This window comes from Callorhinus ursinus, unplaced genomic scaffold (genome assembly GCF_003265705.2).
Source record: "Callorhinus ursinus isolate GAN/ISIS: 27379988/994484 unplaced genomic scaffold, GSC_fseal_2.0 scaffold1, whole genome shotgun sequence".
Taxonomy (NCBI): Eukaryota; Metazoa; Chordata; class Mammalia; order Carnivora; family Otariidae; genus Callorhinus; species Callorhinus ursinus.
In genome coordinates, this window is record NW_027397063.1 from 110,060,737 (window position 1) to 110,086,938 (window position 26,202).

At 34.5% G+C, this 26,202-nt stretch overlaps 1 protein-coding gene across 7 annotated transcripts in view; it reads left to right on the top strand.

The window, feature by feature from the left end:
* The window catches only part of ATR (ATR checkpoint kinase), a 96,275-nt gene that overhangs the window by 41,754 nt on the left and 28,319 nt on the right, over nt 1-26,202 (top strand). For 6 of the 7 annotated variants that reach the window (XR_012380275.1, XR_012380271.1, XM_025881170.2 and 3 more), the window contains 14 exons: nt 2,086-2,292; nt 3,258-3,371; nt 5,897-6,012; nt 8,164-8,284; nt 9,303-9,440; nt 11,045-11,255; nt 13,643-13,821; nt 16,623-16,787; nt 17,797-17,888; nt 20,762-20,853; nt 21,086-21,263; nt 22,599-22,778; nt 23,219-23,378; nt 25,641-25,820. Coding sequence is in view for 5 of the 7 variants with exons in the window: in XM_025881170.2 (XP_025736955.1) it covers nt 2,086-2,292; nt 3,258-3,371; nt 5,897-6,012; nt 8,164-8,284; nt 9,303-9,440; nt 11,045-11,255; nt 13,643-13,821; nt 16,623-16,787; nt 17,797-17,888; nt 20,762-20,853; nt 21,086-21,263; nt 22,599-22,778; nt 23,219-23,378; nt 25,641-25,820 (2,133 nt within the window). In the remaining 2 variants the exon portion in view is untranslated. The remainder of the gene's footprint in view (nt 1-2,085; nt 2,293-3,257; nt 3,372-5,896; nt 6,013-8,163; nt 8,285-9,302; nt 9,441-11,044; nt 11,256-13,642; nt 13,822-16,622; nt 16,788-17,796; nt 17,889-20,761; nt 20,854-21,085; nt 21,264-22,598; nt 22,779-23,218; nt 23,379-25,640; nt 25,821-26,202) is intronic. The other variant, XM_073899023.1, reaches the window with a different exon arrangement.

Consider the following 26,202-nt stretch of genomic DNA (forward strand, 5'->3'; position numbering starts at 1 on the left):
CCCTGTAAAAGAGTTTCTATTGGTAGATGATAGGCTAATATACTTGAAAAACCATAGAGAGTTATCAATAAAACTAACTCAGATAACAAGCTAATTCGGTAAGACAGGAGGATATAAAGTCAACATATAAAAAATAATTTTCATATGATAAGCAATAACCAGGTAGAAGATTTGTTGGAAAACCCAACTTACAATAGTAACAGAAGATGATATATTTAGGAATAAGCATAACAGAAATGTATAAATCAATAAAGAAAAATCTTGAGACACTCCAGAAAGACACAAAAATGTAGTAGATTTAAACAAATGGAAAGCATCCTGTATTTATCTGGTAGGTTGCCTTAGTATTACAAAGATTTCAGTTCTCTCTAGATTATTTTATAAATTTAATGCTATCCCAAAGGAATGCCAAGAACTTGCTTGTTTTTTTTTAACTACAAAAGTTCATACGGGAAAATAAACATATAAAAACAGCTAAGAAGGGGCGCTTGGGTGGCTCAGTTGTTAAGCATCTGCCTTGGGCTCAGATCATGATCCCAGGGTCCTGGGATTGAGCCCCGCATAGAGCTCCCTGCTCAGCGGGAAGCCTGCTTCTCCCTCTCCCACTCCCCCTGTTTGTGTTCCTGCTCTCACTGTCTCTGTCAAATAAATAAATAAAATCTTAAAAAAAAAAAAAAACAGCTAAGAAAAGTCTGGGGAGAAAAAAGCAAGTATGAGGGTTTAGTATCCCTACTAGATAGTAACATACCCTATAGCCTCTGTAATTACAACAGTGTGATTCTGGTGCATGAATAAACAGACCAGTGAGAAAGAATAGAAAGTTCAAGCATAGACCTTTATGTACATAGACTTTTAGGATATGATAAAAATTATATTTCAAATAATTAGAGCAAACAAATTTGACAACTGATCAGGTATTTGGAAAATGATAAAATTGGGTCCATATGTTAAAAAGCCTTTTTAAATAGAGGCATTGAACACACACTCATTTTTGGAACTCAGTATTTTTGCTGAAAAATGAAACTTTAATTTGTCTAACCTAGAAGTCAAAACAGTTTTAAATACATAGGAGGGGCGCCTGGGTGGCTCAGTTGTTAGGCGTCTGCCTTCAGCTCAGGTCATCCCTGGGATCAAGCCCCACATTGGGCTCCTTGCTCAGCGGGAAGCCTGCCTCTCCCTCTCCCACTCCCTCTGCTTGTGTTCCCTCTCTTGCTGTGTCTCTCTCTCTCAAATAAATACAATCTTTAAATAAATACATAAATACATAGGAGGTAAGTATATTTTTAAATTACCTTTCATTTAGTGTTTCATAACGAGTATTGCCTTGAACTAAATTTATCTTAAAGACTCTTAATGAGATAAAATGTCGTTAATTTTCTTTTGAAATGATTACTCTAACTTGAATCATATTTTTAACATGGAGTTTGAGATCCTCATGTGTGCTTTACTTTTGCTTCTTACTTAACAGCATCTTCATTACAGCATCCTCAGGAGATTGATGAAAAAAGATTACTTAAACCAATGTATTGTTTCCTCATCACCATGGAACCCTTTCCCCTTTATTTTTTTCTCCTACTCTGCTGGTTTCATATACACTTTTCAGTCTTCTTGTTTTAAGTAATAGCTATTCCTTGTTGACTTATTTAATTATCTGTCCTCTATCCTTGAAATGTTACCCTGAGTTCTTTTTCATCTTCTTGATTGCTTCCAAGTTACCTTGTAAATATATTTGTTATTGTACATACCATATGATATTTTAATTACTTATTATCTATTTTACCGTTAGACAGGGAACTTGCTGGGACAAGTCTGTGTCTTATTTTCGTATACTAATGTAATAATTCTCAGTAACTGCTTAATGGATTAAAGATTAAAACTTTCTAAAATAATGATTATAATCTCACAGAATGTATTATGAACTATATTCTGTGAATTCATCAAACAAGAACTGAAAAGACTGCAGATATCAGAATTTAATTTTATCAATGTTTATATCATATATTCCTTAATATTTTAAGTTAGTTTCTAGTTTGGAAAATATACTAGTTTGCTGAAGTTATATAAAAATTTTCTTTCTACTTTTAGGAAAAACTGATAAAATATGCAACAGATAGTGAAACAGTGGAACCTGTTATTTCACAGTTGGTGACAGTGCTTTTGAAAGGGTGTCAAGATGCAAACTCTCAAGCTCGGTTGCTCTGTGGGGAATGTTTAGGGGAATTGGGGGCAATAGATCCAGGTCGACTAGATTTCTCAACAACTGAAAGCCAAGGAAAAGATTTTACATTTGTGGTAAGTAATGGTAATTTGGAATGACAAGAAGAGTTCTCTGTCCTATTTGAATTTCTATATTTCATTTACAAAGAACTATTCAGGTTATCCTTAGTAGAACATGATCTAAACTAGAAAATTTAGGTAACTTCAGAGTTTATTCCTTAATACTATTTGCAGATATCTAGTGCCAAAAACAGTAAAGTTGGAGTCCAGACTAGTGTGCTGTGTTATTTTTAAAAAGCTTCCCAACCTAATGATGACAAATAGTTAAAACCTAATTAATTATTTAAATATTACTATTTCAACACTATTGCTAAGTGTTTTCATGGGAAACTAATTTCCCAGGGTGTCATAATAGTGAGTGTATAGAAAAGTTTCCATGGTCAAATGTGTTTGAGAACTCCTGTAAAACAAAATCAAACAGAACATCTAATGTATCATTTAATGTATGTACTATGCACATCCAAGAGGAGGGTATGTTAAAATTATTTCTTGGAGTGTCTCAAATGACCAGGCTTCTACAGCATGCAATTTAGAAAATGCTATATATACAATTTTCGTTTTAAAGGTTAAAAAAAACAGAAATGAGGGGCACCTGGCTGGCTTAGTCAGAAGATCATGTGACTCTTGATCTCAGGGTCACATTGAGTGTAGAGATTACTTAAAAATAAAATCTTTAGCAACAACAAATCAAAACCAAAAAAAAAAAAAAATGAAAACTGTTGGAGCTATGCAGGAGTGGAACGATTCTAATACTCCTTATAAATAGTCTAAAAAGCCTTAGGTTTGGTTTCTTGGCTACAGATTATGTTTTAGCCTTGGTACCAAACGTAGTTTAAACCTTAATGTCCTTTCCTTTTCTAAGTTAAATTCACTTAGGTAACTAAGTTAAATTAACCATGTAAGGCACAGTACAGTTTAAAAAAATTTATATACCTTAGATGGTGATTTTTTTCTTTTTCTTTCTTTTTTTTTTTATTGAGACTGGAGTAGAAGATTCAAGCTTTGCCTTTGGATTATTGATGGAACTAACAAGAGCTTACCTTGCATATGCAGATAATAGCCGGGCTCAAGATTCAGCTGCTTACGCCATTCAGGTAAGAGTATGTATAGTCAGTACTGGCTTTGTGTTACTGAATTCTAGTAAGAAAGTTGTAAATCTGTATGTTGAAACTTATTTTTGCAAACTATCGTTACCAAAGTTCATAATGATCATAATATAAGTTCATGATAAAATTTCAGAGTATAGAAATGTACTCTCTTAACAGATTATTATAGATACTTTGGAAAATTTTCTGTGTATTTAACAAATATATATGTCTTTTCCACCACACAAGGAGGTCATATTACTTATGATGTTCTGTAACTTGATTTTCTTTTGTATTCAATAGTCTATCTTGGGTAATTTTCCGTTTCAGTACATAGGTCTCTAATTCATTCTTTTCAATTACTTAATATTCAATATGGGTGTACCATAATTTGTTTAAGAAATTTATTTAACACATTTAGGATGTGTTCAATGTTTTGCTTTTATAAGAAGTGCTTCAGAGAACATACATATATTTCTGAGCACTTGAGTGAATATAGCAATAACATAAACATCTAGAAGTTAAAATATGTCACAGAACAGTACAGAATTTACATTTGATAAATTTTATCAAAAATGTTTCACCAGTTTATACTTCTTTGACATACCGGCCTTTTAGCAGAATTTTAAATCTTTGTCAATGGGACAGAGTAAAAAATAGTACCATTTTACTTTAATAGCATTTAATTATGAGAGAGGTATATCATCATCCTTTAATATTTATTGCTTTTTTTGGCAAATTAGATGATCTTTGCCCATTTTTCTCTTGGTATAGATCTATTTATTACTATTTAAGGCTTATTTGTATATAATAGAAATTAACCCTTTGTCAATCATACATGTAATAAATATTTTCCAGTTTGGCTTTCTTTGCCCTTTTTTTATGATTTTTTTTTCAAAAAATTCTTTTAAAAATTTGTTTTGTTAGATAGGTCTGGAATTCATGGTGAGTGGTCTCAGTTTCAGATATAAATATGGAGATATTCATTATAGTGATGGTATTTAAAATTATGATCCTGGATAAGATGATTAAGAGTGGGAGTACAGGTAAAAAGATTGTAGTAATTGAGCCCTGGGCACTGAGAGATCAGTGAGAAAAGCAGGGAACAAGTAAGAAAACGGAGAAGCGGCTGCCAGTAAGGTAGGAGAATGTGGTGTTCCAGAAGACAAGAAGGTGTCTTAAAGGGAGAGTGGAAGAATGAAATAGTAGCTGGGAAGGAAGGGGGAGTGAAGATAGGAGAAATAACAGTATGCTTATATGTTGCTTGGGAACAATTCAGCAGAGAGGAGAATAGATGATGTAGGAAAGAATTGATGTAATACTACTTTTAATAGGCAGAAAGATGTGGAATATAATGTGCAAGTGGAGGGGTAGCCTTAATTAAAAACAAAAGCAATTCATCTGTAGTAAGAGGAGAGAAAGCATATGGGTACTGATACTGATAATGCCAGGCTGGGTAGGTATGTGGGTAGAAGTTATGGAAGTCTCTTTGGATTGCTTCTGTTCTTTTCAGTGAAATATGAAGCAAGGTCTACAATTGTAGGTATATTAGTCTTTTTTAAGAGTATAAATGATCCCCCCCTAAAAAGAGAGAATTGCTGATCTACTTAAGAGGGTTTTTGTAGCTAGAGTAACTTTGCCAAACATCAAAAAAGCTGGCTTCAAATGAAAATGGGTTCTGAATATTTCTGTATTTGAACTTTTCATATACTTCCTTTTACTAAAAAATACTAAAGTATGTATTTTGCTAGACAGTGCTTATATTTATAAATATTAGGAATACATCTATTGCAAATGGTTATGTTCAGTGGAATTGGAAAGAAAGAGTAATTAGGTGATAGAAGATAGAATATCCTAACATATTTGTCTTGTTTTGAATATTAATATTAGAGGCAAAGATTTTTTTCATTTATAAAATCTCAGTTTTATTTTCAGGAAAGTAAAATAAAAACATTTAATTTGGAGACTTGAATAGTAAAATGGTCTTTAACATTTGCATGTTCTTTTCATAATTTCTTTTTTAAGTAAAACTCTTATCACCAGCGTGGGGCTTGAACTCACAGCCCTGAGATCAAGAGTCGTATGTTCTACCTGCTGAGCTAGCCAGGTGCCCCTTCTTTTCACAATTTTAAGCTCAGTATTTTATACCTAGAATTTGAGATATCTTGAGTTTTTAAAACTATTTTGGATTTGTAGTTGATTTTGTTAATCAAAGAATTATACTGCTGCAAATATAGACATATCTACTTTTTCCTCCAAATAGCTCTTAATCTTAGATTCCAGTACATATGTATAGAACACAAACTGCCTTCATGTTCAAGTAGTACGTAGTCACAGCTTTATGACCTTAAATAAGTCACCTAAATGGTTTTAAGCATTGAAATAGATGTCCTAAGGAAGTTCACAACCCCAAAATTTTATAATTCTTCATATTTAAAAATTATTTTTATCACTATTATGTATAGAATGTTGATGAGCATAAAGATTTATCTGCTTCACTATAGATTTACAAATGTAAAATAATGTATTTGTAGGAGTTACTTTCTATTTATGACTGTAGAGAGATGCAGACTGATGGCCCAGGTCACCAGCTGTGGAGGAGATTTCCTGAGCATGTTCGGGAAATCCTGGAACCTCATCTAAATACTAGGTGTGTAAACTAATTAAAACCATTTTTATAAAATTGTTTTTAACTTTATAAAACTAATGTCATTTTTTAAAAAGATTTATTTATTTATTTTAGAGAGCGCAAGAGATCGTGCATGTGCGGGAGTCAGGGAGGAGGGGCAGAGGGAGAGGGAGAGAGAATCTTCAAGCAGACTCCCCATTCAGTGCAGAGCCCAATGTGGGGCCCGATCCCACCACCCATGAGACCATGACTTGAGCTGAAACCAAGAGTCAGACGCTTAACCAACTGAGCCACCTAGGCGCCTCATAAAATTAATGTTACTTTTGATAACATTTTTTAGCATTAAAAGTATTTTCAGTAGTCTAATAAGTATTTTCCACTGTGATGATGCCTATAATCTTGTCAAAATGAAAAGTACAGTCTGCTCATTGGTTAAATTCTATAATTTTAAATATTTAGATGAATTTATTGAAGCTAAAATGATAGATTTTTTTTAATTCAGTCAGTAATACTTTGAAAGAATCCACTTTAAATTGATTATGAGTTTAATAAGCTTTTGATAGGCATAATTAATATAGAAATTTAAGAGTTTAAAGCTAGTTCCAAAGCCATTAGTAACCCCAACTAGAGATTAGAGATTTCAACCCTCCAACTTCTCTTCATGAAGATATTTTCTCCCTCTTCTTTAAAAAAAAAAAAAAAAAGTATATTCTAACCTCTTTTTCAATTTTAATAATTTTGTTAGGACTGATTGAAATCTGGACGTCTGGGTGTCTCAGTCGATTAAGCATCTGCCTTCGGCTCAGGTCATGATCCCAGAGTCCTGGGGTTGAGTCCAGGGAGCCCGCTTCTCCCTCTGCCTGCCGCTCCTCCTGCTTGTGCCTTCTCTTTCTCTCGCTCTGTCTGACAAATAAATAAATAAAATCTTTAAAAGACTGATTGAAATCTATAAAATTATAAACTATTTATAAAGTATACTCGGTCACATACTTATTAGATATGTGACCATGGGTAAATTACTTTACTTCTTTGAGCCCTGATATAGGGCCTAGCATTGTAGTAAGTTCTTTATAAAAGCCCTTAAGTATGCATACTTATTTGCTAGATATCTCTTTATATTTAGAAACCTTTTAAATTTAGAACCTTTTTATGTGTAGAAACAGATGGGCACAGCTGGTAAAAACAATGGGGCAATGGAATGGGTAGAGAATATTAATGAGAGTTCTTAAGTGAAGGACCATGAAGACCACGCTGGTTAAGGAAAGAAGTAGTGAAAGGAACGTATTACAGATCAGGAGAGCATAACAGAGTCAAGGGACAGAAGAGTGATAGAGAGCCAATGTGTTAGCATAACTGGGTGAAAAAACTAGAAATTTAGGAAGGTAGGGCTATAGAGTAAGATATCTAAGTAGTTCTTTTTGGAAGTGAAGAAGTTTTTTGTATTGACAAGGGAGTCCTGATAAAGAAGTAGAGGAAAAAGTCATTGGGAAGTTTTGAGTTTGATTAGTTGGTCCAGCCAGCCATTGAAGTCACTCAGGATGGTAAGACATAGGGAAGAAAGAAAACACAGAGATGTACTAAAGTTATCAGTGAGTTTGATAATCAGCGAGTTTAATAGATACGCATAATGAGTAGAGAATGGTATGCCTGGGTGGCTTGAACCTCAAAGGAACAAGTCTTTCTTATACAAAATGGAGTAGAAAGGATCAGAAAGGAGCACTGAGGAAGAGGAGGAGGCAGACTCAAACCCTTTAAAGTACTTGGGGCATGCAGGAATGACTTTCCACCCCACTATTAACAAGGATATAGGAAGAGTAGTGTCTTTAGCCATACTTTATTTTATTTATTTATTTATTTAAAGATTTTATTTGAGACGGAATGAGAGAGAGAGAGAGAGAACACATGAGAGGGGGAAGGGTCAGAAGGAGAAGCAGACTCCCTGCCGAGCAGGGAGCTCGATGTGGGACTCGATCCAGGGACTCCAGGATCATGACCTGAGCCAAAGGCAGCCGCTTAACCAACTGAGCCACCCAGGTGCCCTTTAGCCATATTTTAGTAAAGGAAGGCAGTAGTGGGATAGTGGTGAAGGAGTTGATATAGTTTTTTATATGTTTTACACTGAAGTTCTCAACAGATGAATATATTTTAATAAACAAATTTTCAAAATTACAGATATAAGAGTTCTCAGAAATCAACAGATTGGTCTGGAGTAAAGAAGCCAATTTACTTAAGTAAATTAGGTAATAACTTTGCAGAATGGTCAGCATCTTGGGCAGGTTATCTTATAACAAAGGTAAGAGAACTCTTCAGAATTAGTTAAATGAACAGAAATTTTAAAGGAAACCAGAACATCTATCTGAATATATAGCACAAGAGCAAGCACTGAAATATGTGTGCTGGTAGTGATAGAAATTTTTGTAGAAAATGTTTACTAATAGTAACAGTTTCTCTATTGTTACTAGTTTCTGGGTAAGAGGGTAATTATTTTATCAAGCAAATTACTGTGGTCTTTGCAAAATATCTGACATACATTATGTCTGTTCATTTTCCATTGTGAGATGATACTATTTAAAAAATGACCAACTGAGCCACATAGGCACTCCAAATTTCTTGTATTTTTATGAACATACTGAAAATATATTACGTGAAATGTAGAATACCATTAATTACTTCCAGATCTGAAATCTTTGATTTAGTTTAGTTTGTTGTTGTTGTTGTTTAAGTGTTTATATTTGAGAAGGAAAAAATCTTGAAATTTTAATAAGAAAACAGTAATGTTGGTAAATCTAATGTTAGGTCATAACAAAATTTGACTCTAATCCCAAGTAATTTAGATTTCTATTTCTTTCATTCTTTTCCCTGTAGTAATTACTGCTTGTTATTATTAAAAATGTGAGTCTTATACTTAATGTACTGGCCCAGAGTACACATTTTGGTTACTTTACTCATCTATGTGTTCAGGGAGTTAGTACACTGAATTTAATGTTATCTAACTAAAATATACTGTAATTCGGGAAGTTAATCTGTAACAAAACATGATGCCTCCAAAATAACTAAGGGGAAAAGGCCATTTATGTTGAGGTGATTGACATTGCCTTTATAGGTCACAGCAGTTCAGGCATTTTGAGATATTTAGAGTGACCAGAGAGGTGGTGATCTGAAATCCTTTTTGCATGAGTATGCATGCCCCTCTCCATCCAGGAATACCCACTCTGCAATGATAAATTATCTCATGCGTGGTTTTTTGACATTAATCAATAGAGTAAAATGTATAAAATTACTTACTGTCCCTAAACCATTTGGGTTTACAGGTTCGGCATGATCTTGCCAGTAAAATCTTCACCTGCTGTAGCATTATGATGAAACATGATTTCAAGGTGACCATCTATCTTCTTCCACATATTCTAGTGTATGTCTTGTTGGGTTGTAATCAAGAAGATCAGCAGGAGGTGAGAGATATCATTTTATTTGGTTTTTGTTTGTCCAAACATTTGTCCTCTAGTAATTAGTATTAGACAAGCTACATGTTAGGAAATGTAGATCAGTGTATGGCTGGCTGTGTATATACATGTCTAATTCTTAAAAATCTTTTTAACCTTTTATTTATTGAACAGTTATCCAATGCTTAGTGTATAAAATTAGAAAGTATATATTATATATGCCCCAATATACATAGAACATTTTGAAATAAAGAATACATAAGAAATTACTGATAGTGATTTTTCCTGGTGAATAGTACTGTGGATTAGGATAGGGGAAGGGGAATATTTTACTTTTTGTTTTACAGTATTTTGTAAAGTTTCTTTTTTTAACCACATACATATAACACTTCCTTTAAAAATGATTATTTTTTTTTAAAGATTTATTTACTTATTTGAGAGAGAGAGAAAACAGGATTGGGGGGAGGGGCAGAGAGAGAGGGCACCCAACACAGGTCTGAGCACAGAGCCCAATGCAGGGCTCGATCCCACATCCTTGAGATTATGACCTGAGCCAAAATCAAGAGTTGGATGCTTAACTGACTGAGCCACGTGGTGCCCCCCAAAATGATTATTTTTTTATAGTAGTGAGAAACCCACTGAGAGTTTTAGAGGGGAGGGGAGTGGGGGGATGGGTTAGCCCAGTGATGGGTATTAAGGAGGGCACTGCATGGAGCACTGGGGGTTGTACGAAAACAATAAATCGTGGATCACTGCATCGAAAACTGGTGATGTATTGTATGGTGACTAACATAACATAATTTAAAAAAAAAGTAGTGTATTACTATGTTCTTAATGGAAATATTTGAATTCTACAAATAAAAGTGTACCCTTTGACTACCATTCCTGATCCCACATCCCCAGAAGTCATCACTGATAATAATTTGATATGTATATTTTCAAGGGCGCCTGGATGACTCAGTTGGTTAAGCATCTGCCTTCAGCTCAGGGCATGATCCCAGACTGCTGGGATCAGGCCCTGCATCAGGCTCCCTCCTCAGCAAGGAGCCTGCTTCTCCCTCTCCCTCTGTTGCTCCCTCTGGTTGTGCTTCCTCTCTCTCTCTCTCTCTCTCTCTGTCAAATAAATAAAATCTTAAAAAAAAAATTTGATGTGTAGATTTTTAAACTTTTTTGTTTTTTAATGCAGTTGTTTAGGTTTTTTTGATAGTATCCTAGTAGGTATTCTGCAACTTGCCTTTTTTTAAATTTACCAGTATATATTTATTGAGCCACCTTTCTTTTATTAATGCTGTATTATATAATCCTTCCATTTTGTAGTTGTACCATAGTTTAACTGTTGCCATAATAATGATTATTTCCAATTATTTTGTTCTTACAATGCTATGGTACGCATTATGATGATTCTTACTTGTGAAAGCGTTTGTGTATGTGTGTCTAGGGTGTATTCCAAAAAATAGAACCATTGGTTTATATGGTATTGTACATTTAAAATTTTATTAGAGACTGTAGATTCATCTATTCTGACTTACATTTGCCTTAGAATGCTTGGTGTAAGATAATAGCAAAATGATATTACATGGCACATTATTAACCATAAAATGAGTTCTTCTTAGGTTTATGCAGAAATTATGGCAGTTCTAAAGCATGATGATCAACATACCATAAGTACCCAAGACAGTGCGTCTGATCTATGTCAACTCAGTACACAGACTGTGTTCTCCATGCTTGACCATCTCACACAATGGGCAAGGCACAAATTTCAGGCACTGAATGCAGAGAAATTTCCACAAAGCAAATCAAACAGAGATAAAGTGGATTCAGTTGGTGAGTCCTAACTTGTGTTTGTTTTCTTCTCTTAATTATTAACCAGTTAGCTACTTCCTGTATCAATTCTGTAATTTAAGCATTAGCTTTTTAAAGACCTATGTTTTCCTAAGTACCTTTTTTTTCCCCCGAGATAGCCTTTTCACTGAGAAAAAGCAGAGGATTTATAGTCAGAAAACCTCTCTTTAAATTCTATTCTCACTACCTTAGGCAAGACAGATGCCTAATTTTTCTTTGTAAAACATAGGATTAATATTATTTTCCTTAGAGGACTGAGGATTAAATGAGATGATGAATATATAAATTGTAAAATGTGAAATAAATGACATGTTAATATTGTTAATAACTGACCCCTCAATGTTAAACCTTTTACTCCATGTCTCCTCAGTGTATTGTGTGTATATACACATACATATACGTACACATGTATACATACATACATATATATATATGTAGTGAAGTGTTCTTTATCCTTTTTCACTTATGACATACTCTGTGATCTTTTTCACATGTAAGATTTAAATTTCAACTGTTAATTTCATTTTATGGCCTATTCTTTTTTTCTACTCTATTCATTTCATTCATTTTATTTTTTTGTTTTTCCTGTCTCTGGTAGTGTTTGGTATCCAGTGGTCTCTCCAAATATGCTTAATACATGTTACTACATTACACCCTGCTATACCAAATATGTGCAGTTTTTTTCCTGTGATATTACAACTTCCACTAAGGTGATTAAAAGTGGAATCTCATTAGAGTTAAAAATGCCCCCTAGGATAGAAGCATTTGGTGAACAGAATTATATTCATTCTGCTTCTGTATATCTCAGCTGTTTTAATGGAAATCTCATGTTTTGCCCCCTAGACTTTGAGGCTAATTGAAAAGATTGACTGTTTAAACAATCTTTAAAGAGACCTTCACTTATGCAGTTCTCAATTTCTGAGTGTCTCCCTCTTGTTCATATATGTGAGGAAAGCACATAATTCCTATTGTTAAGCACAATAGTTTATTTTTCTAAAAGTTTTTGGCCTTGCAAACAAGTATCTGGGGGGATTGTTTTTCTGAGGACTATGGCTAATTATTGATATATTTTCCATTGATTTAAAAATTTGATGTTTGTTTTTATTTCTGCATGTGTAAATGGCTCTATAAAACCAAATACAACCTCTATCTCCATTTCTACTAACATTAACATTACAAGGGAAATACTAGCTTTTAAGAATAACATTTGTTATGGTTCAAAAATACAATATTTTTAACATTTCTCATAATTTAAATGATCTACAAATTTTGATGGAATCGGGACTTAATTTTAAATATAATTGCTTTTAAATTTGCCACCTTGATTATTTAAATTTTGAAGAAACTTATTTCTATTTCCTATTCTCTACATACTGTTATGAATTGCTACTAAAATTTATAAGTTTTAAATAAGAATTCATAAACTGGACTGCCCTCATTTTGAAGTTTCCAATTTAAGTCTTTTCTTAGATTCTTGAAAAAAATTACCCTAAAGTATTTGTGATTTTACTTCAAAGGCACTTCTACTTTGAATTTTCATGAAAACAGTTGATATTGTTTTTGTGGCAACAGAGGAAAAAAATAGATTGTTAACGATTCTAGGCTTTAAAAAGAAGCTATTTCAGTAATTCTGCTTTTTCCCTACTGTTATACTCTCAGTGTTTTTATAATTATCATTAATCTATAACTCATCTTTGTATCTTTTGTATCATCTTTGTATCTTTTCAGCATTTAATACAGATTTACTCTTAGGGTTTTTTTTAAGTTTTTAATTTAGATTTCAGTTACTTAGCACACAGTGTAATATTAGTTTCAGATGTACAATATAGTGATTCAGTGCTTCCATATATCACCTGGTGCTCATCACAAGTGCACTCCTTAATCCCCATCATCTATTTCACCCATCCCTCCAGCCACCTCTCCTCTGGTCGCCATCGGTTTGTTCTCTAAAGAGTCTGTTTCTTGGTTTGTCTCTCTCGCTCTCTTTTTCTCCTTTGTTCATTTGTTTTGTTTCTTAGATTCCACATATGAGTGAAATGATATGGTATAATACAGATTTACATTTAATCCTCACAACAACATTGTAAGGAAGGCAGGACAATACTAATACTTCCCTTTTATATATGAGGAAGCAGAAGCCCAAATAAAGTTAAGTATTTCCAAGTAAGATAAGTGATAATTGTGGAGTTGGAGCAAGACTGCTCTGAGTAATCCTCTGGTAGTTACATTCTAAGTATGATTCTCTAATACATTTAGATTAATTTATTTAGTGAACTAAATTGAATTTAAATAAATTACACTTTAAATTGACACTTTTAAAATTTCATCTTATAAGTCTTTAATCACTCAATTGTCTTTTTATTATCTAGTATCTACTGCGGATTATGAAGACTATCAGAGTGTAACTCGTTTTCTAGACCTCATACCTCAGGACACCCTGGCAGTAGCTTCCTTTCGCTCCAAAGCATACACACGAGCTGTAATGCACTTTGAATCATTTATTACAGAAAAGAAACAAAATATTCAAGAGCATCTTGGATTTTTACAGGTTTGAAATTAATACAGTAAATTTAATGATGTTTATTGAGTGTTTTAGATACTCTGCTAGCTACTAGATATTTAGGAGCACTTTAGAAGCTTACAGATTAGTGGGGAGAGATAAACATCCATTTGGTGTAAAGTGATATATATGTGCCCTGAAGAAAGGCACTTAAGTTATCCTCTGTGTGGGGTAGGGTAGGAGATGGGAGTGAGCAAGGGGTCAGTACGGGCTTCTTGGAGACGATGTCCAAGCTGGGTCTTAAAGAATGGATGGTACATAGGTAAAAGGAGGAGGAAAGATACTTCAAACAGAGGCGTCAGTGTGCAGTGGGAAATGGTGGTGTGCCATGGTCAGAGTGGTATTTCAGTTAAATGACTATGACGGTCATGGAGGGAGGGTTTGAAATAGCTATGATGCAAGGGAAGCAGGCCATTGCTGGTTTTTTTTTTTTTAAGATTTTATTTATTTATTTGGCACAGAGAGAGAGAGCGAGAGCAGGAACACAAGCAGGGGGAGTGGGAGAGGGAGAAGCAGGCTTCCTGACGAGCAGGGAGCCCGATGTGGGAGTCGATCCCAGGACCCTGGGATCATGATCTGAGCCGAAGGCAGACGCTTAACGACTGAGCCACCCAGGCGCCCAGACCATTGCTATTCTTATGAGAAATGTGGGCCTGAATTTGGGGTGGGTGGGAAGGGGGATGTGCTGGTTGTAACAGGAATCAGGCATGACAGTGCTCGTGAAATAATGGCTTAGGTGATAATATTTTGATTGTGTGGGGAAGGAAAAAAAAAGGGAAGGTGGGGCTAATACAGGGTGATTAAATAAATTGGTAGACTTTTTTTTCAAGTCAAAAGCAAAAAGTAGTGAGAAACTGAAAAATTAGTAGGTTATAGTCTGTTTTTTTTAAGTTTTTATTATTCATTTAAGTAATCTCTACACCCTACATGGGGCTCGAACACACAATCCTAAGATCAAGAGTCTCATGCTCCTTCTGCTCTGCCAGCCAGGCACCCTGGTAGCTTATAGTCTTTGGATGAATTTAGCCTTCATCCAAAATGTAGCCTTCTCCTGTCTGTTTTTCTCCTTGTCTAGCTTTGAGTCTGTTGTTCATTATTAAAATCATTCCCTTACAGAGATGTTCACCCTTGTCTTTCTCCCTCTATGTGATAACTCACTTTGTAAAATACCGTCCTTGGATAAACGCACCCATCTGCCTTGCCAGTGTCTTGCATTTAAGCAGTTGAACATTTGCTGGAGAAACATCACAGTGGATTTTTAGCTGCTCTCACTTAAAGTTTATAATCTGAGACCTCAGCAGTACTCTTTAATACTGCCATCTGTGTTTCTCTAGTAAGCCTACCTTCCTGCTCTTCATGATGACTATTTTTTCTCATTTCTCAGCTTCTACCTTACTTACTCTCAAGTAGTAATCTTGTTTTATCATCATTGAGAAAATGGAACTTAGACATCCACCAAATTTGAAAATACACTGACTTGTGCACCATATCCTTTTTTCTTCTCTTATATTATCCCTAGGGAAGGATCCCTTCCTGTCCAAATTCAATCCTCCTGTTTGTGTTCTTGATTTCAATCCTTCAAATATTCCTGCTTTCTCTAGTATCAATAATTTATCTTCCTCAGCTGGAGTATATAGACACGCTCTGGTATCTTCCATCTTAATTTTTAATAATTCTCTTGGTCTTACATTCTCCATCAGATACTGCCCATCTCTCTGTCTCCCTTTATAGCCAGTTTTAAAAGAACTCTTATCTTCTCTATATTCACTTTACTTCCCATTCATTTTTTGACCATTCCCCAACAAGACTTCTTTCTCTATTCCACTGATACTACTCTTGCTAAGAAAATCAGTTGCCTCCGTGTTACCAAATCCAATGAATGTTTCCCACTTCTCATTTTCTTAATCTCACAGAATCATTTGACCACTCCTTTTTCATTAAGACATTTGCTTTTATTCATGGCTTCTGGGATATCACATTGTCCAGATTCCTGTAAACTACTCTGGTTTCTTTTCTCAGTTTCATTTGTTAGTTCTTTCTCTATTAATATAGAAGTACTCCAGTCTCCTTCCCTGCCCCTGTGTTCTCCTCTCTCTTCCTGTTCATTTACTAAATCATGTCCTTTCCCCCTGCCTTTAAAGAACATTTTTGTGCCAATTGCTGCCAAATTTTTATCTACAACCTGAATATCTCCTTCAAACTCAGATTTGAGGCATCTCAATATCAACATATTAAAATACTTATTTAAAAATTTTGTAACACTTTTGGGCGCCTGGGTGGCTCAGATGGTTAAGCGTCTGCCTTCGGCTCAGGTCATGATCCTGGAGTCCTGGGATCGAGTCCCGCGTCAGGCTCCCTGCTCCTTGGGAGCCTGCTTCTCCCTCTGCCTCTCTCTCTCTCTGTCTCTCATGAATAAATAAATAAAATCTTTAAAAAATAAATAAATAAAAAAAATAAAAATTTTGTAACACTTTTAAACTGTATTCACCAGAATTTATCCTAAGTTGGATTTAAAGAGAGTTCAGGACCTTGCTGTTCTTTGTAACTCTCAGTATCAATAACAATTGCTAATGTAGATTTGTATTTAAGTGGAACAAAGGTGTTAAAATAATAAGATGCCTGGAAATAAGTTTATAAGTTTACTGTGAAGTCTGCCTTGAAGCAAATACTTACTGTTGCTTTGAGAAAAATTCTCGTATGCTCTTTTCACATAAACTGGTGGTTTTATAGTTTTATTTCTAGTTGTGTTTTTTTCTATTATTTTATTATTTTGTTATGGTTGAACAAAGAAATTGTACGCTGCTATGCATGAACCAGATGGAGTAGCTGGAGTAAGCGCAATTCGAAAGGCCGAACCATCTCTGAAAGAACAGATCCTTGAGCATGAAAGCATTGGCCTACTGAGGGATGCCACTGCTTGTTATGACAGGGCTATTCAGCTAGAACCAGACCAGGTAAGATAATAAATGAAAGGCAACATAATGAAAAGGCCCTGAACTACGAACTCTGGAGATCTTAGTTTCAATACTATCTCTACTAGTGTCACAGTGTATCTAGAAAATAGTTAATCATCTCTGAGCTTGAGTTTCCTGGTTGATAAAATTAGAAATGTGAGATGATCTCAAAAATCCTTCAATGCCATTTCTGTGACCTTAGAAATCCCCCAAATGAATGAGGCTTGTTGAGGATAATATTTATATTAAGCTGTGTGTCCAGTTACTCAAATGTATACAATTTTAGTTTGCAATAAAAAGTATAACATATATGTCAATTTTTAAATAATAATTGTGATTTTCTACAGCCTAGGAAACATTCACATTTCACATACCCTCTACCATTATCTGTGAATTTCCAAAATGATCCCTTAGAATCACTAAGCTACAATTATAATGGGGGCAGGTTAACATATCTCATGTTTACAAGGACAGGAAGGGAGTTTAGAATTACTGATTTATAATTTTGGCTTAGATTCTCTCTAATCTTGGGATATTGCTTTTTGTTGTATTTGACATGTTTATTTTCTCAGAAACTCAGTGTACAACGTCTTTATTTTTCACAATCTTGTTTTCAATTTTAAAGAATACTGCATAATCCTATATAACTTTTTAGTTACTAAAGCCCTAAATCTATATTAATGTTATTGTGAACTTTGAGTTTTAATTTTTGTGTGAGAAAAAGTATTGCCAATAATCTTTAAACAAAACATTAAAGAATACTCCTTACTTTTATATTTGATTTGAACTAAAAATTAGACCAAATCTGGAAAAAATAATAAATTCAGTCTGAGAATTTTTTAGGTTGTGTATTTTTTTAATATTCACACAAACAAGTCAGTTGCTGAACTAAGAAGGATAGGCTCAGTGAGGCAAATAGTACTTTTTAATGAGTATCAGTTAAACTGTCTTTGTTTCCCAGCGTATATTTGAAATGATAATTGCTATTTAAATATTTTTAAATTTCTAGATCATTCATTATCATGGTGTAGTGAAATCCATGTTAGGTCTTGGTCAGCTGTCTACTGTAATCACTCAGGTGAATGGAGTACATGCTAACAGGTAATATTTTTTTAAAGAATGATTTTCTTTTTTATTATATCTGAATGGGAAAAGTTTAGTGAATTAGGTTGACGTAACACTTATTGAAGAAACGAAATCTTTTTTATGTTTTCATGGTGTTGGAGATACGCAACAAAAAATATTTTTTTCTACTTTTCCACAAGTTGATTTAGCACTTAATAGCTCATCTTCTGTCCCATGAGTCATCCTTGAATTATATTTGCTTTAAGACAAACTTTCCAGAGCTCACCTGCTATGGGTAAGGCTCATAGGAACATATCCAAAAAGTATTTAAGCTCTGTCTGCATTATCAACACCAGTTGTTTTCTGTGTTGGGGAGGGGAAAACCTTGTGACTGCTTTCTAGAACACCACTCAGACTGTGTGGGTTAATTTTTCCCTAAAGGATTGATAAAAATGAAAGCTGCCTTCCTTTCTTTAAGAAGATGTGTTTGTTATAGCAAACCAAATGATGCAAAAAAATAGTACTTACATTGTGACAAGGATTAAAGCTGCACAGTTCTTCTGGTCTGGGGAGTAACTGTGGAGGTTGGTTCTGCCCTTGAAGCTGCCTTGCTCTGAGAGCTAAAAGACTTACTTCTTGATAAATTTACCAGATGCCAACTGACTATTGTGGGCAGTGAGATCTGATCAAAAGGGATGGGATCTTGGTTAACCAAAGAGCACACTGGCCACCATTTTTCAATTAGGACTCTCAAAACGGTTCTTCTAAGTATAGTTTCTATAAATCCCAAACTAATTTGTAAAGACCACAATTCTGTAATGTTTGAGAGCAGAGAAGCTCACTGTTAATCAGATGATTTCACATAATGGAATTTATGAAATGAGGGAGGAAGATTTGCCGAGGCAGAGAAAGATGTTTTAGATGTTTCTCTAGGTTAGTTGAGGGATCTTACAAATAACGTAATTTGGGAAGGTTTTCATTACTCAAGCCTAGGTGTCAAGTTTCCTAATTATACACGCTGAACAGTTAGACTCCTCTTATCTTCTTTTTGGATCTGGGATACATAGAGCCTCTGGATTTTTTTTTAAGATTTTATTTATTTATTTGACAGACACAGCGAGAGAGGGAACACAAGCAGGGGGAGTGGGAGAGGGAGAAGCAGGCTCCCCACGGAGCAGGGAGCCCGACGCCGGGGCTTGATCCCAGGACCCTGGGATCACGACCTGAGCTGAAGGCAGACACTTAATGAGTGAGCCACCCAGGCGCCCCAAGCCTCTTCTTGATCTTTGAGCTGTGAAAAGTCAAGTGTCAATATTCAGTCAAGATTGTTCTGTCCTATTGGATCAGATGGTCATTGAGGACGTGTGTGTTCTTTGGAGAGAATATTTGCATTTAAACAAATACTTCTCCAAAATTACTGACTGTATTACTATTTTTAATGTACCTATTTTTGTGGATAAGGTCTCACAGCCTGATCTTCATTGCCTTTTAGTACTTCTTGGTGTAATGCTTAGTATGGGACATCCTCTCTAGATAGCAAATTATGCTAATTCTACTCAGATTTTTATCTTAAAATTTTGATATTTTGGCATCTGGTGATGAGCTTGTAAAGTTATTCACAACTGGACTTCAGAAACTACATTTCTAGTGTATTTCTTTTAGCCTTGTTTTAAATTCTACCAAGAATTCGTATTTAGAAATTAGAGGGTATCCAGTATTTATGCTGCTATTTAGGGTTTTTTTTTAAGTAAAAAATTCACTCATTTATTACATTTTTTAAATGTGTTTTTACTACAGAAAGAGCAAGGAGGACTTTTAAGGACATTGATCCCAGCCTCTCTGATTCTTTTACCTCGTTTATAATATGAGGATATGTCAGCCTTTCAGTGTTATTAGATAATTAAATGGAAAATGTGCCTAGCCCAGCATGTAGCATATAGCAGATACTCAAATGGTGTGATTAATAAAAAGGAAATAATGGGGAAAGCCTAGCTTCTTCTATGTAGTCATGATACAAAATATCACTACCTCATCTTAATGTCACATAAGAAGAATGCTTAAAAAAAATAATTACCAATATCATACTGGTTTTACAAATCCAAATTTTAAAGTAACTGAAAATAGTTTAATATATATTGTAGGTAGCTAATTTTATATCCTTTGTTATGCCATTGACACATCATTTGTAACTGTTTTTTTAAGATTTTATTTATTTATTTTAGAGAGAGAGTGCATGCACGGGGGGGGGGGGGCGGCGGCAAACAGACTCCTCATTGAGCAGGTCGCCCATTGAGCCCTTGGCTCAATCCCAGGACTCCAAGATCATGACCTGCACTGAAACCAAGAGTCAGGCGCCCAACCAACTGAGCCACCTAGGTGCCCCCATTTGTAACTTTCTTAAGGCCTTATTACTGAGTGTCCTATGCACCCCCAACTGCTCCAGACCTACCCACCAGCTCCTATATTTTTGCCTTAAATTTAATTCAAAAGTCCCAAGTTCTTAGAATTGCTTACCTCTCAATGTGTATATGTTCAGTTGGCTCTTTTTCCTTCCTGCCCTTTGTTTAAGTTAAGCACACAGCTAATCTTACAATTGTACTTTGTAATTATTCAGGCATTGATTCTGTTCTAATATATGGCACAATTTAATTTGTTATGGAATGGCATTTTTAAATGGCCCTTTTAGAAGTAATTATTGAAAAAAATGTTTTGGGGGAATAGAAAGATTAAAAATTGGACGGTTATTTTGGATGGAGATAATTATTTTGTATCTAAGTACAAAATACAATATGATACAACAAATAGAGCAATAAATAAATACAATAAATAGAGTTCTAAAACAATGAAAAAAATCTCTAAATGCCACTTTAAATAAATAAAGTTTAGTTGATATTGGCTTCTCTTAATAGGTCTGAATGGACAGATGAATTAAACACATACAGAGTGGAAGCAGCTTGGAAATTGTCACAGTGGGATTTGGTAGAAAACTATTTGGCAGCAGGTAAAATTACTTCTTATAATATAAGCAGTTTTAATATGCTATAAATATTCAGACTTAAGTAGCTAAGTAACATCTATAATTAATCTTTCAGCTTGTTTTATAATTGCCTTGTTTAATTGTTCAAAGTAGAATGAAACATCTGTTCCAGTATTTCTGCTGACCATTTTACCAAATGAAATAAAGCTTGTTTTGGGGCCTTACGGCATTCCTTGACTCTACGTTTATTTTTCAGATGGGAAATCTACAACATGGAGTGTCAGACTGGGACAGCTATTATTATCAGCCAAAAAAAGAGATACCACAGCTTTTTATGACACACTGAAACTAGTGAGAGCAGAACAAATTGTACCTCTTTCAGCTGCAAGCTTTGAAAGAGGCTCTTATCAACGAGGATATGAATATATTGTGAGGTATATGGGGGGTGTCCATCTTTATATTCCTGGTGTATAACTGTCTTCTGACAGACTTGGAATGTTTTGGTTAGTAAATAAGTGATAGTATATTTGGTATCATGTGTATCAGTAATTAGCTAATTAGTCCAGTTTTATTGTCAAGATACATACAATGGCTCTTTTATTCCTTTATCTCACAATCACCTTATTTTTTTTTTTTTGGTTTTATTTTGTTTTGTTTTTTAAGTAATCTCTATGCCCAGCACGGAGCTTGAACTCACAACCCTGAGATCAGGAGTCACATGCTCTGCCAACTGAGCCAGCCAGGTGCCCTCACCCTTTAGTTTTAAAAAAATGTTCTAATATATATATATCCCTTTCATTGGAAAGGCAATTATGAGACTTCTAAAGAATAAGAAAAATATCTTACATTCATCTTTTTGTAATGTCATATTGTACTTGCTCTATAACTAATCTAAGTAGTATAGACATCTGTGCCTGGCACTTTGGTGCTCAGTGCTTTTTAGTTTCTTCTCCTTCTCATTTAGAAATGGCATTTGACACTTTCCTCCCCAAAAATATAGGCATTACACTAGTAGAAAGGAAAATTAACTTTTAGAGGTAAGGAAGAAAATGACGAAAAACATTTCAGGTCTGTTAGTTCACCTAAGGAAGATAATAGATGTTATAATTTAAAAAATAAGTAAGAACATTTTTTTTAATTTAGAAGAATTTACTATAATTTGTATCGCCTCTTTGGTAATAGCCTAATGAAACCATAGGTTGGACCACTGAGATTAATTCTCTTCTGTAGCTACTCACCTGCGTCCTTGAACACTGAGTCATAGACACTGGGTATTATAAATGGAAAAAAAGCTAGTGTGAATGTGTCATGAGTGTTTCCATCATTCTTAGAAAAAATAAAATTGCAACATTTCACAATTTTTTGCTGGCATCTACTATGTCAGGCCCTCTTACAGAAGCACCAGCAATATATGCAGATATTTCTGTTCATTTATAATGGATCCGTATTTTCTTTTGTTGTTATATAGGTAATAAAATTCATACACTTAAATTTAGTTTTATATACCCCTCTCCAATTTAATTAATAGGGGTTTGGGGACCATAGCAAAGCACTAAACATTTAAATCAACATAAGTTGTGTTTTATATCCAATTTAAAAAGATAAAAATGTTACTGCTTAAACCAAGAATATATATTTATTGGTTAAAGTTCTTCCAAAGGAAACTTCACATTTCAGATTCTTGATGGCTAATGTGAGTATGTGCTTTGTATATGAGATTAATAGGCTGAACATGATAACATTTTAACATAGGCTTTATCTGTCTTCAGATTGCACATGTTGTGTGAGTTGGAGCATAGCATCAAATCACTTTTTCACCAGTCGCCAGGTGACACTTCTCAAGAAGATTCTCTAAACTGGGTAGCTCGACTAGAAATGACCCAGAATTCCTACAGAGCCAAGGAACCCATCCTGGCTCTCCGGAGAGCTTTATTAAGCCTCAACAAAAGGTTTTTCATACTTCTTTTTTTTCATGTCAGTAATCATGAATTTACTATTATATTTGCTTATTACTTGGGAATATTTATCTTTCTTAATTTTCTCTCTGAATCTATATTTTTCTATTATCAGTTGTCAAAGCAATACTATATAAGTTGAAATGAACCTAGAACTTGAGAATTACTTTTATATGCAATAGATCTTTTTTTATTGTTAATGTATCTGGGAGAGGTACAGATATAAGTCAGTATTAGAGTTTTCATAGACTTGTAATTGATAAAAATTGAGCATGCTAAGAAAATGAAAATGAGTTTTTTAACAAATTAATCTTCTTTGATTTCTTTGAAATAGTATATTGAGAAGGTTCCATGTTAGGAAGAGATATTTTTAGTTAAATTGTTGAGTATACTTAAAAATGCTCTTTGCCCCTGTTTTTGTCACATTCATTTAGACCAGATTACAATGAAATGGTTGGAGAATGCTGGCTGCAGAGTGCCAGAGTAGCTAGAAAAGCTGGTCACCACCAGACAGCCTACAATGCTCTCCTTAATGCTGGAGAATCACGACTTGCTGAATTGTATGTGGAAAGGGCAAAGTGGCTATGGTCCAAGGTAATGGCCAAGAGAACGTCATCATGTATATATATGTATATATTCTGTTGTAGATGATCCCCAGTCCACATTCAGAATCGTTTTCTGTCATCTTTATCATTCTACCATAATTTAGAAGAAACCATTCCTTCTTTCCTGAAGTCCCTAAATGTCTTTACATTTCAAGATGAAAGTGCAGTTCTTTCGGTTTTCATCTGTTTTCCTTTTTTTTCTTGAGGGAAGCAGCCAATTTTTACTTTGTTTTTACCTCCTATATATATACAGGGTGCCATGTAATAGGCACTCAAAAGATATTTGTTAAATGAAAATAACACTGTTCCCTAGTTATCCTTGATAGCTAATTAGTCCAGTTTTATTGTCAAGATTAATTTCTAATCTAGCCTATCAGGAAGGGCTTAGCATAAGAACAAAAGTCCCCAGCAATCCCCAGACTGAAGCAATAGTAATGAGAAAGAGGCTTTTTGAGTATCTGAACTACTTGCAAAGATGATGCCCCAGATTTAAATGGTTATTACTTACATATCTTCTTATGCTTGCCACCAGTCTAGAATTAGTTGTAAGCATTGCATGTTCTGAAATTGACATTTAGCAACTATAGCTGGTACCATCTGTGATTGTGGAGGCGAAAGTAATGATTCACCTTATACTTGTCAGTACCTGGTCATTTTCTGAGCTAGCATTAGTCTATGTATTGTAATACCATAAATTCAGTATGTTCAAAATGCAGTATCATTTACTGTTCAATAACTGCTTCTCTATTCTCAGTTTTTCTAAATAGGACTCTATTGTATCCTTTCATCTGAGACAGAAATCTGGGCATCATTTTGAACTCCTTCCTTTCCTTCATTTTCCACATCCAAGTGGAGACTAAATTTTCCTTAGAAATATCTTTTGATTTTTTTTTCCCTTAAATAAACTCTACCTCCAACCTGAGTCTCGAACTCATCACTCTGAGAGCAAGTGTTGCAAGCTTGGGGCACCTGGGTGTCTCAGTCGGTTAATCTTTTGACTCTTGATTTCAGCTCAGGTCATGATCTCAGGGTCCTGAGATACAGCCTCCCACACACTTGCTCTCTCTTAAAAAAAAAAAAAAAAAAAAGTTGTGTGCTTTACCAACTGAACCTGAACCATGTAGGTGCCCCATCTTTTGATACTTTGATACAAACTTCCAGTTATAAAATAAGTAAGTCATGGTGTAATGTACAGCATGGTAACTGTAGTTAATAATACCTTACTGCATATTTGAAAGTTATAGAAAGACATCTTTTGAATCCTCTCTCTTATTTATCTCTGCTGCTTTCATTCATGCCCTTAGCATTTATAGCCTCTAATAATATTAATAGCCTTTTTTTTTCTGAGTCTATTTCTCTGTGCACATGACTGCAGTTTGTGATCTTTCTAAAATGCACATTGAATCATGTAACTCCTCTTATTAAAATCTTTTGAAGTATTCTTCATGCCTTTATGATTAAGTCTGACCTCTAGAAAGTATACAAGGCTTTTTCTGATTGAGTTTCAGTCTACCTCTTCAACTTCATTTATCACTCACTATCTCATAAACCCTTTAGGCTTTAGCTAAAACCAGACTACTCACCTTCTCCAAGTAGAGTTATTATTCCTTTTTTTTTCCCCCCTAAACCCTGAGATCAAGACCTGAGCTGAGATCAAGAGTCAGGTGCTTAATCGATTGAGCTACCCAGGTGCCCCAAATTATTATCCTTTTACCAAGAATGTCCTTCACTGAATATTGCTACTCATTCTTTAAAACCTAATTCAGATTTTCCTTATCTGGTAACTTTTCCTGAGTGCTGCTCTCCTCCATTTTCCTGTATTGTCATATAGTTGTAGGAGATTCCCTTCCTTCTCTGTCCTTAATAATACCCATATATATTCCTGTTAATAGTTTTTAGCATTGTGTTGCTGTTTTACAGAGTCTACTTCCTCACTTGAACTATGAACTTTTTTAAGCCAGAAATTTTGATTTATTCATGTTTGTTTATCCCCATCCATCTACATATATCTTCAGTTCCTTGTACTTTGACTATAAAAATGAGTGAATGAATGAATGAATATGAGTTCTACATGAAATGAAGCTTTGCTTCCTTTTTAGGATTTTACTTTTGTAGGAGGGAAATGAGAGGTGAACATGAAATTACAAAGATTTATACATAAAACATACTTAATGGACTTCAAGTACTAATGATTTTGTTTTTCAGAAAACAGAAATATCTTAAAAGGCTGTTGTTGCCATTTTCCTTTTAGGGTGATGTTCATCAGGCACTAATTGTTCTTCAGAAGGGTGTTGAATTATGTTTTCCTGAAAATAAAACCCCAACTGAGAGTAAGAACATGTTAATCCATGGTCGAGCTATGCTACTAGTGGGCCGCTTTATGGAAGAAACAGCTAACTTTGAAAGCAATGCAGTTATGAAAAAATATAAGGTAAATATATGTATAATGCAGTTTCATTAGGAACTCAATCTTTTGTTTGTTTAGAAAATGTCTAAAATGATTTTATTTTATTTATTTTTTAAAGATTATTTATTTGACAGAGAGAGCACACAAGCAGAGGGAGCAGCAGGCAGAGGGAGAGGGAGAAGCAGGCTCTTGGCTGAGCAGGGAGCCTGATGTGGGTCTTGATCCCAGGACTCTGGGATCATGACCTGAGCCAAAGGCAGATACTATCCAACTGAGCCATCCAGGCACCCAAGAAAATGTATAAAATGATTTTAAAGTCCATATGGAAGAACACATGTTTAAAAATAGCCAGGAAACTTTTTTACTTTTTAGTGTGTGGAAAGCATAAGAAGAATTATCACAAAGC